Below are 16,189 nucleotides of genomic sequence, written 5' to 3'. Positions count from 1 at the left end.
TAGTCCACAATCATCACTTTTGTCTTGATCACCTTGAGGGAGAGGTTGTTGTCCTGGCACCATATGGCCAGGTCTCTGACCTCCTCCATATAGGCTGTCTCCTCGTTGATGGTGATCAGGCCTACCACTGTTGTGTCATCGGCAAACTTAACTTCTTGGTGACAGGGGGGCAGTATTGAGTAGCATGGATGAATAAGGTGCCCAGAGTAAACTGCCTGCTACTCTGTCCCAGATGCTAATATATACATAGTATTAGTAGTATTGGATAGAAAACACTCTGAAGTTTCTAAAACTGTTTGAATGGTGTCTGTGAGTATAACAGAACTCATATGGCAGGCTAAAACCTGAGAAAAATCCAACCAGGAAGTGGGAAATCTGAGGTTTGTAGTTTTTCAACTCTTTGCCATTCCAATATACAGTGTAAATGGGGTCATATTGCACTTCCTAAGGCTTCCACTAGATGTCAACATACTTTAGAACGTTGTTTCAGGATTTTACTGTGAAGGGGGGCTGAATGAGAGGGGATTGAGCCAGGTGTCTGGCAGAGTGCCACAGGCTCTGACGCACAGTCACGAGAGAGAGTTCACTCTCATTACATTGCTTTTCTACAGACATAGGAATTCTCCGGTTGGAACATTATTGAACATTTATGATTAAAAAAAATCCTAAATAATGATTCTATACTTAGTTTGACAAGTTTCTACGGGCTGTAACGGAACTTTTTTAACTTTTCATCCGATGTTCGGCAGGACCTGTTTGGATTTGTTTACCAAACGCCCTAACAAAAGAGGCTATTTGGACATAAATTAACTTTATCAAACAAATCAAACATTTATTGTGGAACTGGGATTCTTGGGAGTGGATTCTGATGAAGATCAAAGGTAAGTGAATATTTATAATGCTATTTCTGACTAATGTTGACTACACAATATGGCGGATATCTTTTTGGCTGCTTTGTTGTCTGAACGCTGTACGCAGATTATTGCATGGTTTGCTTTTTCTGTAATTTTTTTTAAAAATCTGACACAGCGGTTGCATTAAGGAGAAGTATATCTCTAAGTCCATGTACAACACTTGTATTTTCATCACCATTTATGATGAGTATTTCTGTAAATTGATGTCGCTCTCTGCAAAATCACTGCATGTTTTAGAACTACTGAACGTAACGCGCCAATGTAAAATTAGATTTTTTTATATAAATATGCATTTTATCGAAGAAAACATACATGTATTGTGTAACATGAAGTCCTATGATTGTCACCTGATGAAGATCAAAGATTAATGATTAATTTTCTCTATTTGTGCTTTTTGACTCCTCTCTTTGGCTGGAAAAATTGCTGTGATTTTCTTTGAGTTGGTGGTGACCTAACATAATCGTTTGTGGTGCTTTCGCTGTAAAGCCTTTTTGAAATCAGACACTGTGGTTGGATTAATGAGAATCTTATCTTTAAAATGGTGTAAAATACTTGTATGCTTGAGGAATTTTAATTATGAGATTTTTGTTGTTTTGAATTTAGCGCACTGCACTTTCACTGGCTGTTGGCGATGTGGACGCTACCGTCCCACATATCTCAGAGAGGTTAATGGTGTTGGAGTCGTGCCTGGCCGTGCAGTCATGAGTAAACAGGGAGTACAGGATGGGGCTGAGCACGCACCCCTGAGGAGCCCCTGTGTTGAGGATCAGAGTGGTGGATGTGTTGTTACCTACCCTTACCACCTGGGGGTGGCCCGTCAGGAAGTTCAGGATCCAGTTGCAGAGGGAGGTGTTTAGTCCCAGGGTCCTTAGCTTATTGATGAGCTTTGAGGACACTATGGTGTTGAACGCTGAACTGTAGTCAATGAATAGCATTCTCACATAGGTGTTCCTTTTCTCCAGGTGGAAAAGGGCAGTGTGGAGTGCAATAGATTGGGTCTAGGGTTTCTGGTATAATGGTGTTGATGTGAACCATGACCAGCCTTTCAAAGCACTTCATGGCTACAGACATGAGTGTTATGGGTCAGTAGTCATTTAGGCAGGTTACCTTAGTCCTCTTGGGCACAGGGACTATGTTGGTCTGCTTAATAAATTATGGTATTACAGACTTGGACAGGGAGAGGTTGAAAATGTCAGTTTAGACACTTGCCAGTTAGCGCATGCTTGCCGTACACGTCCTGGTAATCCGTCTGGCCCTGCGGCCTTCTGAATCTTGACCTGTTTAAAAGGTCTTACTCACATCGGCTGCTGAGAGCGTGATCACACAGTCTTCCGGAAGAGCTGGTGCTGTTAAGCATGTTTCAGTGCCATCTGCCTCGAAGCAAGCATAGAAGTAGTTTAGCTCATCTGGTAGGCTCGTGTCACTGGGCAGCTCTCGGCTGTGCTTCCCTTAGTAGTCTAATGGTTTGCAAGCCCTGCCACATACAACGAGAGTCAGAGCCGGTGTTGTGCGATTCAATCTTAGTTTTGTATTGACGCTTTGCCTGTTTGATGGTTTGTCGGAGGGCATAGCGGGACTTCTTATAAGCTTCTGGGTTAGAGACCTGCTCCTTGAAAGCAGCAGCTCTACTCTCAGTGCGGATGTTCCCTGTAATCCATGGCTTCTGGTTGGGGAATGTACGTACGGTCACTGTGGGGACAACGTCATCGATGCACGAATCCAATGACTGATGTGGTGTACTCCTCAATGCCATCAGAGGAATCCCATAACATATTCCAGTCTGTGCTAGCAAAACAGTCTTGTAGCCTAGCATCTGCTTCATCTGACCACTTTTTTTCTGATCTAGCCACTGGTGCTTTCCACTTTAATTTTAGCTTGTAAGCAGAAATCAGGAGGATAGAATTAGGGTCAGATTTGCCAAATGGAGGGCGATGGAGCGCTTTGTATGCGTCTCTGTGTGTGGAGTAAAGGTGGTCCAGGTTGCACATTTACCATGCTGATAGAAATTTGGTAAAACATATTTAAGTTTCCCTGCATTAAAGTCCCCGGCTACCAAGAGCGCAGCCTCTGAGTGAGCGTTTTCTTGTTTGCTTATGGGTGGAATACAGCTCATTCAATGCTGTCTTAGTGCCAGCCTCTGACTGTTGTGGTATGTAAAACAGCTATGACAAATACAGATGAAAACTCAAAGTAGATAGTGTGCTCTACAGCTTATCATGATACACTTCACCTCAGATGAGCAATAGCTCGAGACTTCCTTAGATATCATTCACCAGCTGTTATTTACAAAAATACATAGCCCGTCGCCCCTTGTCTTACCAGACACCGCTGTTCTATCCTGCCGGTAGAGCGTATAACCAGCCAGCTGTATGTTGATAGTGTCGTCATTCAGCCACGACTCCGTGAAGCATAAGATATTTGTTTTGAATGTCCCGTTGGTAGTTTAATCTTGCGCGTAGGTCATCTATTTTCTTCTCCAAAGATTGCCCATGTGCTAGCAGAATGGAAGTAAGTGGGGTTTTATTAGATCGCCTACGAATTCTCAGAATGCAGCCCGCCCTTTGGCCCCTTTATCTCCACCTCCTCTTCACGCAAATCACAGTGTTTTGGTACCCTCCCCAGATCTGTTCCTCGACACAATCCTGTCATGGAGCTCTACAGACAATTCCTTTGACCTCATGGCTTGGGTTTTGGCTTGACATGCACTGGGACCGTGGGACCTTATATAGACAGGTGTTTGCCTTTCCAAATCATGTCCAATCAATTGAATTCCAAGTTGTAGAAACATGATCAATGGAAACAGGATGCACTTGAGCTCAATTTCGAGTCTCACAGCAAAGGGCCGGAAAACCTATGTAAATAAGGTATTTCAGTTTTTTATTTTGAATACATTTGCAAAAATGTCTAAAAAACGGTTTTCGCTTTGTCATCTTGGGGTTTTGTGTGTATAGATTGATGTGATTTTTATTTATTTAATACATTTTAGAATAATGCTGTAACGTAACAAAAATGTGGAAAAAGTCAAGGGGTCTGAATACTTTCCGAATGCACTGTAGCTATAGACCAGCAGATCTGCATTTCAGTTGCTAACACTGACTACCTACTTGTATGTTAATTAGACTAATTTACACAGTGGGAGAAGCAATGTACTGTGCACTCCTGCATATGTTGAGTTATGCATTTCCAGTACTAAAATAAATGTAATTCTTCCACTCCTAATGAACATGAGGAGTGGGTATAAGGTCATTTTCAATATATTTCCGTAAGCAATGATCAAAGAGACCCATCCATTCTATTGAGAGACCCTTGTCACGGCGTGGGCTCACAAGTGCTCCATTAAAATAATACTGCCATGGATGAATGTGAAAGGCTTCAGGATCTGCACAATAATGCAGCTGAAGGAGATGTATGACAAAGCGTGGATCCGCTTGGCTCTTTGCTGCCAGTAGGTGTTGTGGGTTCCTGGCACTCTTTTCACATACACTCCTAAATTAGAATGAATGGCCTCAGAAACATCTCTAATGAGCATACAACAGAGATATGGAAGTGTTCTAGCTAATTTTAAGGAGCACACACAGTCTCTGTCTTCCATGTGCAGCCTAATGAACTTACCAGATATTTGTCTCCAAATCTAACATAAACGTCTATGGAGGATTTGTTGCAGTTGTTAGATTGCTATAATTTCCTCATTGTTTAGTGTATTCTATTGTTAACAGCAGTCATTCAGAAGCCCTTACAAAAACCTGAATGATAACAATAGTGAGATACGGGACCAGGTGTGTTGGCTAGAATACATCTAGAGAACTCCATCACAACTCCAACCGACTACCACTCAGAATTATTTTGAACCTTCAGCGCGGCAAAACAATATTCAGCATGAATCACAGTTCAAAACAAAACGGTCATAACTTATTGCATCGTAAAAATCAGTATCAAAAGTTGGAGCTTTAAAATATTTGGTACTCTTGACATAATGACATAAAAGTAACATTGACACATGACTAGGGAACTACACAGTAGGGATTGGAACATACATAATGCACGTCTGGTGTAGCCTAAATATTTCAATAAATTCCCATGAGATGATTGTCAGACTCGGTGATCCCATATAGGTGATCTTACCTGCATGTCCCGGCGGGTGATGAAGCCCTTGTCCTCAATGTCACAGGTCTGGAAGAAGTCATGGGTCTTCTCCAGCATGGTGCGGTGTCCTCTAGACCTCTCGCTGCCTCCAGTGTCACAGTCCTTCCAGTCACACTCCGCTGGGCTCTCCACCCTGAACCCGTGGTGAGGAGCACTCCCGGAATTCACTTTCGGGGTACTGGTGAAAGCTGCCATGGCATGTGGTATGTGGTGTGACTCCGCTTTCTCTCTCTCTCCCCCTACTCCTTCACATGGGTCAGGTGCACTCAGGTCTAGATGGGGGTTAAGAGAAGAGACCCAGAGTAGAGATGCAGGTTCAGGCTGCAGCACATCACAGGCTCTCAGCAGCGATGTCACTGCTTGTTACTCTTAGCAACCGCCTCTTTAATTAGTAGATGAAGCATAGTCTGAGAGGGATAGACAGGAAAGAAGCAAAGGTAAAATAGATCCCTTTAAATAACTCTCTCTGAATGAAGGAGCATGTCAGACTATTGTCTTTCTATACATTGCATTTTAATGTTGTTCATTTTCTCTAGATAACATAACCTAGATCTTATTAGAATATAATGACATGTAGCCTAATAATTAGTGATGAGGGCAACAAACAAAAAAATCGATACAGTTACATATCGGGATATTATTTTTGATGATATATCGTATCGTATAATTTTGACAAAATCACAATATTTTTTTTTCTCTAGTTGGCTGTACTGCCACCAAAACTCAAGTATTTTTCCTTCATAGATTGTTCATCTTCTTTTTAAAAAGGGAGTCAATTGATTTCAACACTTATATCCATGACCGATGAAAACAAATTCTCATGGCTCTGTCCCTCTGCTGCAGACATATGTTGAGTAATATGTTTGGAACATTGAATCGGAATAAAATCACAGTAACGAATCACAAAACAATTAGAATCGTGATAATCGCAATTAGGGTTGCACATTTTGGGGAATATTCAGAGGTGGAAACTTTCCGTGGGAATATATGGGAATTAACAGAAATATGAAAATTAATATTAATACCATTTAAATGTAGATGTTTTTTGCATTGGATATATTTACCATATCATATGATCCAAAATGGCGTAGCAGTCAGACGTCTTTGTCTTGTACCATGTGTATATATTTTTTTATTTGTGTTATTGACTGTTTTGTTTATTCCATGTGTAATTCTGTGTTGTTGTATATGTCCAATTGCTATGCTTTATCTTGGCCAGGTTGCAGTTGCAAACGAGAACTTGTTCTCAACTAGCCTACCTGGTTAAATAAAGGTAAAATAAATAAATATGGAGACAGAAACATAAATCTTTTACCTTATCATAAGTAGACAATTTCAAATGATTAAATTCAACTTTAATTAAATGAGTTGACTCTTCACATAGGATGATTTCACTGAACAACAAAAGAAAGGGAATATTGAATGATCCCCAATGATCAATCGCATCTCCCAAAAACGTTTTCAACATACATCTGGAAAAAGTCTAGAAACTGAAGCTTTGGTTGTCTTCCTCTCAGGCTCTCATGTCTTCTCCCTGGACCTCCTCAATGTCCACCTCTTGAACATCAGACTCTGAGGCCTCATCTTCACTGTCACTTTCCAACCTTGTTGAGGATGGCTTGTTGTCAGGCTCAAAAAGCCTCAAATTTGCCTGGATGGCCACCAATTTTTCAACCCTTGCATTAGTCAGCCTGTTGCGTGCCTTGGTGTGTGTGTTCCCAAAAAAAGGACCAGTTGCGCTCTGAGGCGGCTGATGTTGGTGGGATTTGGAGGATGGAGGCAACAGGGGAAAGAGCCTCAGATCCACAAAGTCCCTTCCACCAAGTGGCTGATGAGATATGTTGGCACGACTGCCATATTGCATCTCCATCCCAGAGCCCTTGCTTGGAAGTGTACTTCGCCAGACTGCCAAGAACCTTGCCCTCATCCAGGCCAAGATGGCGAGACCTGGTAGTGATAACACCATAGGCCTTGTTGATCTCTGCACCACACAGGATGCTCTTGCCAGTATATTTGGGGTCCACCATGGGCTTCAGGCAGAAGTCTTCAGGCTTTTTATGTATTTTTCCTCTGCTTGGAGCAACAGTGAAGTGGGCAGGGCAGAACAGATTTCTTCTCTTACATTTGCAAGCAGAGTCTGATCATCAGACATGATGGCATTGTCTTCCTCAATCCATGCAATGGCTACTGCCATAGGTTTCAGGAGTTTCAGGCTGCTTACCACTCTCTCCCAAAATACATAATCCAGGAGGATCCTCTTGATGGGGCAGTCCATATCGGCAGACTGTGATGTGGCCATTTCTTGGAGAGACACCTCCCCTCCAGGAGACTGTCAAACATGACGACAACACCACCCAAACGGGTGTTGCTGGGCAGATTCAATGTGGTGCTCTTATTCTTCTCACTTTGCTTGGTGAGGTAGATTGCTGCTGTAACTTGATGACCCTTCACATACCTAACCATTTCCTTGGCTCTCTTGTAGAGTGTATCCATTGTTTTCAATGCCATGATGTCCTTGAGCAGATTCAATGCATGAGCAGCACAGCCAATGGGTGTGATGTGAGGGTAGGACTCCTCCACTTTAGACAAAGCTGTCTTCATGTTCGCAGCATTGTCTGTCACCAGTGCAAATACCTTCTGTGGTCCAAGGTCATTGATGACTTCCTTCAGCTCATCAGCAATGTGTGTAATCCCCTGTGTCTGCTCTTGCAGAATACTGGTTGAGGGGTGGAGATGATGTAGTTAATTATTCCTTGGCCACGAACATTCATCAGAGATGATTGCAATACAGTCTGCTTTCTCTCTGATTTGCTTGACCTTCACTTGAACTCTGCTGAACTCTGCATCCAGCAAATTAGTAGGTAAAGCATGTCTGGTTGGAGGGGTGTATGCTAGGCGAAGAACATTCAGAAAACTCTTTCAAAGCCAAAATCAAAAATAAGTACTGCAGTGCACCTCCCCCTCATGGACTGCACCAGATTTGCCAGTTCTTGCTGTGAGATGCTACCCCACTCTACCACCAAGGCACCTGCAAGTTCCTGGACACTTCTGGGGGGAATGGCTCTAGCTCTAACCCTCCGATCCAACAGGTCCCAGATGTGCTCAATGGGATTGAGATCCGGCCTCTTCGTTGGCCATGGCAGAACAATGACATTCCTGTCTTGCAGGAAATCATGCTGGAGGGTCATGTCAGGATGAGCCTGCAGGAAGGGTACCAGATGAGGGAGGAGGATGTCTTCCCTGTAACGCACAGCGTTGAGATTGCTTGCAATGACAACAAGCTCAGTCCGATGGTGCTGTGACACACCGCCCAGACCATGACGGACCCCCACCTCCAAATCGATCTCGCTCCAGAGTACAGGCCTCGGTGTAACGCTCATTCCTTCGACAATAAATGCGAATCCGACCATCACCTCTGGTGAGAGCTAACCTCGACTCGTCAGAAAAGAGCACTTTTTGCCAGTCCTGTCTGGTCCAGCGATGGTGGGTTTGTGCGATGTTGTTGCCTGTGATGTTTGGTGAGGACCTGCCTTACAATAGGCCTACAAGCCCTCAGTCCAGCCTCTCTCAGCCTATTGCAGACAGTCTGAGCACTGATGGAGGGATTGTGTGCTCCTGGTGTAAGTCGGGCAGTGGTTGTTGCCATCCTGTACCTTCGGATCTACCGATCCTGTGCAGGGGTTGTTACACGTGATCTGCCACTGCGAGGACGATCAGCTGTCCGTCCTGTCTCCCTGTAGTGCTGTCTTAGGCCTCTCACAGTATGGACATTGCAATTTATTGCCCTGGCCACATCTGCAGTTCTCATGCCTCCTTACAGCACGTTCACGCAGATGAGCAGGCCGCCTGGGCATCTTTCTTTTAGTGTCTTTCAGAGTCAGTAGAAAGGGCTCTTTAGTGTCCTAAGTTTTCATAACTGTGACCTTAATTGCCTAAGCTGTTAGTGTCTTAACGACCGTTCCACAGGTGCATGCTCATTAATTGTTTATGGTTCATTGAACAAGCATTGGAAACAATGTTTAAACCCTTTACAATGAATATCTGTGACGTTATTTAGATTTTTACGAATTATCTTTGAAAGACAGGGTCCTGAAAAGGGGACTTATCTTTTTTCTGAGTTTATTTACTAGTTAACAAAATAATCATATATGTCATATAAAATATATTCACCCCACCCAGTATTGTAATCAAAATTTACCAGAAAGCATGTAGTCCTTGGCTCAGACAGTGTAGTAGTGTGGGCTCAAGAGCATCCCATTACTGTGCAAGATCTTGAGATTCAGCTGTACATGTGATGGAAGAATGCTCTGTGCATGCAGAGGGTTGCAATTCCATTGATTTGGGGATAGTTTAACCAAAATATGCCACAAGACCTAGAGACCTTATGTGTATCCCACAAAAAAAGGTATACTGTTATAAGCTAAGTTTTTTGATGAATTTAACTTCTTAGAGATCCCTTCCCGCAGGATTGACTTGACAACATCCAGTGAAATTGCAGCACGCCAAATTCAAAAACAGAAATACTCATAATAAAAATTCATAAAACATACAAGTGTTATAAATCAAAATAAAGCTTATCTTCTTGTTAATCCAGCCCCCGTGTCAGATTTCAAAAAGGCGAAAGCAAACCAGGCGATTATCTGAGGACAGTGCCCCGCATACAAATGCATGACAAACCTATTTCAACCAGTGAGGTGCGACACGAAGGTCAGAAATATTGATATAAAAAATGACTTACCTTTGATGATCTTCTTCTGTTTGCACTCCAAAAGGTCCCAGTTACATCACAAATGGTCATTTTGTTCGATAATGTCCTTCTTTATATCCATAAAAACTTAGTTTAGCTAGCGCACTTCAGTCAATAATCCATCTATTTTCCCTTCATCAAAATGCATACAAAATGAATCCCAAACGTTACTAATAAACTTTTCCAAACAAGTCCAAAAATGTTTATTATCAAACCTTAGGTATCCTAAAATGCAAATAAACTATCAAATTTAAGACCGGGAGATTAGTATGTTCATTAACGGAGATAAGAAAGAATGCGCTTTCCTGGAGCCATGTAGAAAAACTACAATTTCTGGGTCATTTTTCCAAAAAACAGCCTGAAACTCTTTCTAAAGACTGGTGACATCTAGTGGAAGCCATAGGAACTGCAATCTGGGAAGACTTGGATTTATGATTAAAGTTCTAGCCATTGAAAATAGTGGTAAGCTGAATTTGTTTTTTTGGGGGGTTCCCTTGGGGTTTCGCCTGTCATATCAGTTATGTTATACTCAAACATCATTTTAACAGTTTTAGAAACTTTAGAGTGTTTTCTATCTAAATCTACCAATTATATGCATATCCTAGCTTCTGGGCCTGAGTAGCAGGCAGTTTACTTTGCATTTACATTACATTACATTACATCCAGACATGAAAATACTGCCCCCTATCCCTAAGAAGTTTTAAGCAACAACGGAAAAAATTCCCATGGAAAATTCTGGAAATTTACCGGAAGGACTATGGGACTGCAGTGGAGAAGGTGGAAAGCTTCAATTTCCTTGGTGCACACATCACTGACAATCTGAAAAGGTCCACCCACACAGACGCCTCTTCAACAGCGCCTCTTCAGGAGGCTGAAGAAACTTGGCTTGGACCCTCACAAACTTTTACAGATGCACAATTGAAAGCATTCGGTCGGACTGTATCACCGACTGATTCGGCAACTGCACTGCCTGCAACCTCAGGGCTCTCCAGAGGGTGGTGTGGTCTGTCCAACGCATCACCAGGGGCACACTGCCTGCCCGCCAGGACACTTACAGCACCTGATTTCACAGGAAGGCCAAAAAGATCATCAAGGACATCAACCACCCGAGCAACGGCATGTTCACCCTGCTGTCAGCCAGATGGCAAAGTCAGTAAAGGTGCATCAAAGCTGGGACTGAGAGACTGAACAACAGCTTCTATCTCAAGGCCATTAGACTGTTAACCTGTTTAGCCATCACTAGCCAGCTACCACCCGGTTACTCAACCATGCACCTTAGAGGCTGCTGGAACACTAGTCACTTTAATAATGATTACATACTGCTTTACTCCTCTCATATGTATATACTGTATTCTATTCAACTGTATTTTAGTCAATGCCACACTGACATTGTTCTTCCGAATATTTATATATTTCTTAATTCCATTATTTTACTTTTAGATTTGTGTATTGTTGAGAATTGTTAGATCCTAACTTCAACAGTGCAGTAGTAACACAAGCATTTCACTACACCCGCAATAACATCTGCTAAATATGTGTATATGACCAATAAAATTAGATTAGATTTTTGATATGATAGTAAACAGTACAGAAACGTGAAGGGGTTAATACATTATAAGTGATCTTGTCCATATACTTATGACACCTTCAAATGGGGGGACTAGATACATAAAGTGCTTTCATTTCTAAATGGCAAAAAATACCTTCAAATAAAAGGTGACATTCTGTACTGTATCTTCCTTGGTCAGAGGTTTTTCAAGTACACCAAGTCAGACAACTGGCAATTGAAACTCACTTCCGAGTTGAGGCCACTTCCCAATGCTGCTCTCAATTTAACATTGTGGATAGTGGAAAAATGATACAATGCTAAAGTAGTGTAGTGAAATTGTGTAACAGGTCTGCACTGCAATATTGTAATGCAATGGCAAAGCAGTGTTGCAGACTATATACGTAGAATGTATGTACACATGACTGTAAGTCGCTTTGGATAAAAGCGTCTGCTAAATGGCATATATTATTATATTATTATATTATAAAACGAATGACTGGATGAAAAATGAGGTTCTGATCTGCATTTTCTAAAGATGTAGACATACTTTTTTAGTGGACTTAAGTACGACCAATTGATCATTCGTGTAGAAAATCAATCAGCACAATGCCTAACACACCCTATGAGACAGACAGATACCTTCATCTTCAATTATTTACACGACTTATTTTAACAGATCATCAAGCCAAGGCATGTGAAACATTCAGTTCACAACACCTGAAACAAAATGTACCCGACACTTCCTGATCACGTCATATTTTTAGCGACGTAAGTGACTTTCGTTACTAAAATAGAAAATGTTCCTCCTCCCTAAGAAAAACATCTTTATATGTGTAAGGTAAAACCGCTGGCACCGCCGCAATGAGAGTTACCGACATAAAGTTAATATCAAGTCAGGGTGATGATCCGTCAAATATTTCTCAAGTTAACGTTAACTTACCCGCCACTGTAGACAGTTGTACAGTCCTACTAGCTAAAGTAGCCTAAAAAAGTAAGATAAAGTAAAGTAATACGTTACCATGTGAAGGCAGTAAAGATAGTCGTAGACAACATCAAAAGTGTATCTTTGTCACAATTTGATAAAGCTGTATTTCTTCTGTTTACAATGTAACAGTGAAGGAATTTCACTGAACTGCCTGCGGGGGAGGAACTTTCAAAAAAGCTGACAAGACTCGCGCATCGTCTGTAGCTATAGTAACCTTTCCAAGCAGATGTTGCGTGGGACAACCTGGGGGAACAGGTCGGAAAATCCCCATGCCACAGCTGGACTTTCTCAAGACATAATGCAGTGTGCCAAGTGTGGTTGGGGCAAATAATTGATTCACTCCAGTATCCAGAGAAGAAAATATAAATTGATATTTGTTATTAGCCTAGCTAGATATTTTGACATCATAATTAGGCCCGGCTTTTACACTGTATCTGCAAATTAGACCATGACCATAGTTATGCATGACATTTGCAGCTGAATCCCATTCACAGCATAATTTCACAGAGAGCTCTGACAAACCTGACAGTTTTCCACTTCAAAGTCATAGATACCTTGCTTATTGACATGGGCAATAATTCCTGCTGGTTTACTCTTCTCTGCATTTGAGACAGTGCATTATAAATGAATTCGTGTCTATGTTGATTATTAAAATACCTAAGTATGACGTAAAACATCTCAAAATGTAGAGAAATGTCATTAACCAGAACATTTTTGGAAAGAGGTTCTTGGCTTTTGTCCGTTTGTCAACTTTCCTCTTGGCATGCAGAGATGCTTCAATGGGGATGCAGATTCTTAGGTGAAGGTGCCACCAAGTGGTGTCAAATTAAACAACACATAAATTTGATGGAACTTGAATAATGCAAAGCCATTAGTATAGTAGTGAGACCATGACAGAATAGGCTACTCATAATAAAGGTTGGTTTTAATGTCACTCTCAATGTTCTTTTTTTACCAAATGGTATTTGTATGGTGACTGTACAGATCAGAGGTATGCGATTTGACTACCGTAGTTAGCGCTGCTGACGTCGTAGCTAACTTGTTATCACGTCTACGGACTTAGATAACATTGCTAAGGCAAAAATATTTCTCAGCGCTTTAATGAACTTTACAGCCTGAAATATTTAGATGGCCTTTGAAATATTTTGACGGTCTTTGAAATATTTAGCAGGCCTTAAAAATACTTAGCTGTTCTTTGAAAAAAAAAGTTTGGAGGATGAATATTTTTTTTCCAGGTCTTTTCATGGCCTTTAAAATATTTTGCAGCTTTTTACCAAACTTTTCAGTCCAAATTATATCGCTGGCCAAAATATTTCACAGGCTGAAATATTATGCTCTCCCCAAATTTTTGCAGAGCTAAATATTTTGCAGGCCTTTGAAATATTTTGCAGCCTATTACCAAACTTCGCAGCCTAATATTTTGAAAGCTGGTTTGCATCTTAGGGCCAACGTATGAAGGCCTTTGTGACTAAGAAACTGAGATGTTATGCATCTTTTCTTCAAGGCATTGTTTTCTGAAAACTGAGGATTGTGTTGAGCATTTGGAAACTGCATTAGTCTTTGATGTGGAAGAACACATTATCATGAAAACAGAATTACCCTCTAAAGTTAACTGGACCAAGTCTTTCATAGCCTTTATTGAGAATGTATTTGTCTTTGGGAGAATCAAAGACCAATAAATCAGAATAAAGAATAGTTCCATGGTTTAGATGGCTTATGAAGCTGTATCTATAGAAATTCCTTAATTGGTCAAACTTAGCATTCAGTAGCAGTATCTCCAGGCTCAGCAACTATATTTAGTCTGACAAACAAAGTCATTTAATTTACAGAAAAACTGGCATGCATCCATAAACAATGTGATCACATTTTTACTTGATACTTGACCATTCTTTGATCATTCTTTAGTATGTGAATAAGCTAGTGACATGTTCATCAACCTGCCAAAGTGCTGTTTCATACATGGCTGTTTCAAACTTGTCTGCTCCATCTCACGGCATCCATGTATGTCACTATCACCCAGCTTTTGGACTTGACTAGGGCTTGTGAATGTTCCTCATATCTTGTGATGATTAAGGCTAGAGCTTTGTACATCTTCTAAAACAGCGATCATCAACTAGATTCAGCCGTGGGCCGATTTGTTCTTGAGCAGATGGTCGGGGGGCCGGAACATAATTGCAAATAATGTGTAGATTGCATATTTACCCTCAGAAGCCCAAAGAGATATAATGTTTAACTAAAACATAATCATTTCAAATCGTGCTCACATTTGTATACGATCACGTGTCTCTCTATTATGAGTGGGAATCCTTGGAAACAGATTTCTTACATCAAAATCACTTGTAGCTGATTTCCTGGGGGTTTTACAATATTTTATGTCCATCAATGAAAAAATTCTGAGCCCTTATATATATATATATATATATATATATATATATATATATATATATATATATATATATATATATATATATATATATATATATTATTCACCTTTATTTAACCAGGTAGGCTAGTTGAGAACAAGTTCTCATTTGCAACCTGGCAAAGATAAAGCATAGCAGTGTGAGCAGACAACACAGAGTTACACATGGAGTAAACAATTAACAAGTCAATAACACAATAGGAAAAAAAAGTGGAGTCTATATACATTGTGTGCAAAAGGCATGAGGTAGGCAAATAATAAAAAAATTCAGATTAACACTGGAGTGATAAATGATCAGATGGTCATGTACAGGTAGAGATATTGGTGTGCAAAAGAGCAGAAAAGTAAATAAATAAAAACAGTATGGGGATGAGGTAGGTAACAATGGGTGGGCTATTTGCCGCTAGACTATGTACAGCTGCAGCGATCGGTTAGCTGCTCAGATAGCAGATGTTTGAAGTTGGTGAGGGAGATAAAAGTCTATATGCCAAATATATGTATTTGATTAAATTCATTGTCGCTTCTGAACTACAGACATTTCAGTATCATACTATACTTAGTCTTTGGACACATGGAGTTACTGTTTTTGGCACATTTCATGAAGCAAGTCATGTGAATACATGTTCAAATGATCAGGTCTACTCATTGAAGGGTTTTCTTTATCTGTAATATTTTCTACATTGTAGAATAATAGTGAAGACATAACAACTATGAAATAACACATATGGAATCATCTAATAACCAAAAAAGTGATAAACAAATCAAAATATATTTTGTATTTGAGATTCTTCAAACTATCCACCCTTTGCCCTGATGACAGCTTTGCACACTCTTGGCATTCTCTCAACTAGCTTCACCTGGAATGCTTTTACAATAGTCTTGAAGGAGTTCCCACATATGCTGAGCACTTGTTAGCTCCTTTTCCTTCACTCTGCGGTCCAATTCATCCCAAACCATCTCAATTGGGTTGAGGTCAGGTGATTGTGGAGGCCAGGGGCCTCATTTATAAAACTGTGCGGCGGATTTAAGTCAAAAGATGGCATATGGACGAAACACAGAAAGTGCTTGCACACAAAAATATTCTGATTTGTAACACAGTGCGCACGCACATCCCATGCCGGTTTCCATCTATAAATCACAATCAACTCTAAATTTGGCGCACGTGAGCGAGTGTCTTGTCCCACTCTTTTAATGCCCATAGTTGCCTATAAATAGTCAGTGAAGCGCTCCTAATTAATATTTATCCATACTGACTGCATGACGACAATGACGTCAAATCCTGACAGAAATGCAAAAAAAAAAAAAATCACCCAGTGTGAAATGGAAGTTCTTGTAGGGGAGATTGAAGCAAGAAAAATATATTGTGTGGTGGATATGTGGGCATTCCAAAAAGGTGTTAGAGTGGCAGCATGTGGCGGACGCTGTGAAT

General features: G+C 40.8%; 1 protein-coding gene across 1 annotated transcript in view; it reads right to left on the bottom strand.

Moving 5' to 3' along the window:
• LOC124040533 (EF-hand calcium-binding domain-containing protein 4B-like) overlaps positions 1–12,517 on the bottom strand; it is a 34,124-nt gene extending 21,607 nt beyond the window's left edge. The window contains exons 1-2 of the mRNA XM_046357712.1: positions 12,372–12,517; positions 5,037–5,329 (exon numbers count right to left, since the gene is read on the bottom strand). Coding sequence (XP_046213668.1) covers positions 5,037–5,252 — 216 coding nt within the window. The 5' untranslated portion in view covers positions 5,253–5,329; positions 12,372–12,517. The remainder of the gene's footprint in view (positions 1–5,036; positions 5,330–12,371) is intronic.
• Between the last annotated feature and the right edge of the window lie 3,672 nt (positions 12,518–16,189).

Source organism: Oncorhynchus gorbuscha, linkage group LG01, assembly GCF_021184085.1.
Source record: "Oncorhynchus gorbuscha isolate QuinsamMale2020 ecotype Even-year linkage group LG01, OgorEven_v1.0, whole genome shotgun sequence".
Classification (NCBI taxonomy): domain Eukaryota; kingdom Metazoa; phylum Chordata; class Actinopteri; order Salmoniformes; family Salmonidae; genus Oncorhynchus; species Oncorhynchus gorbuscha.
This window is presented reverse-complemented; position numbering and strand designations above follow the sequence as displayed.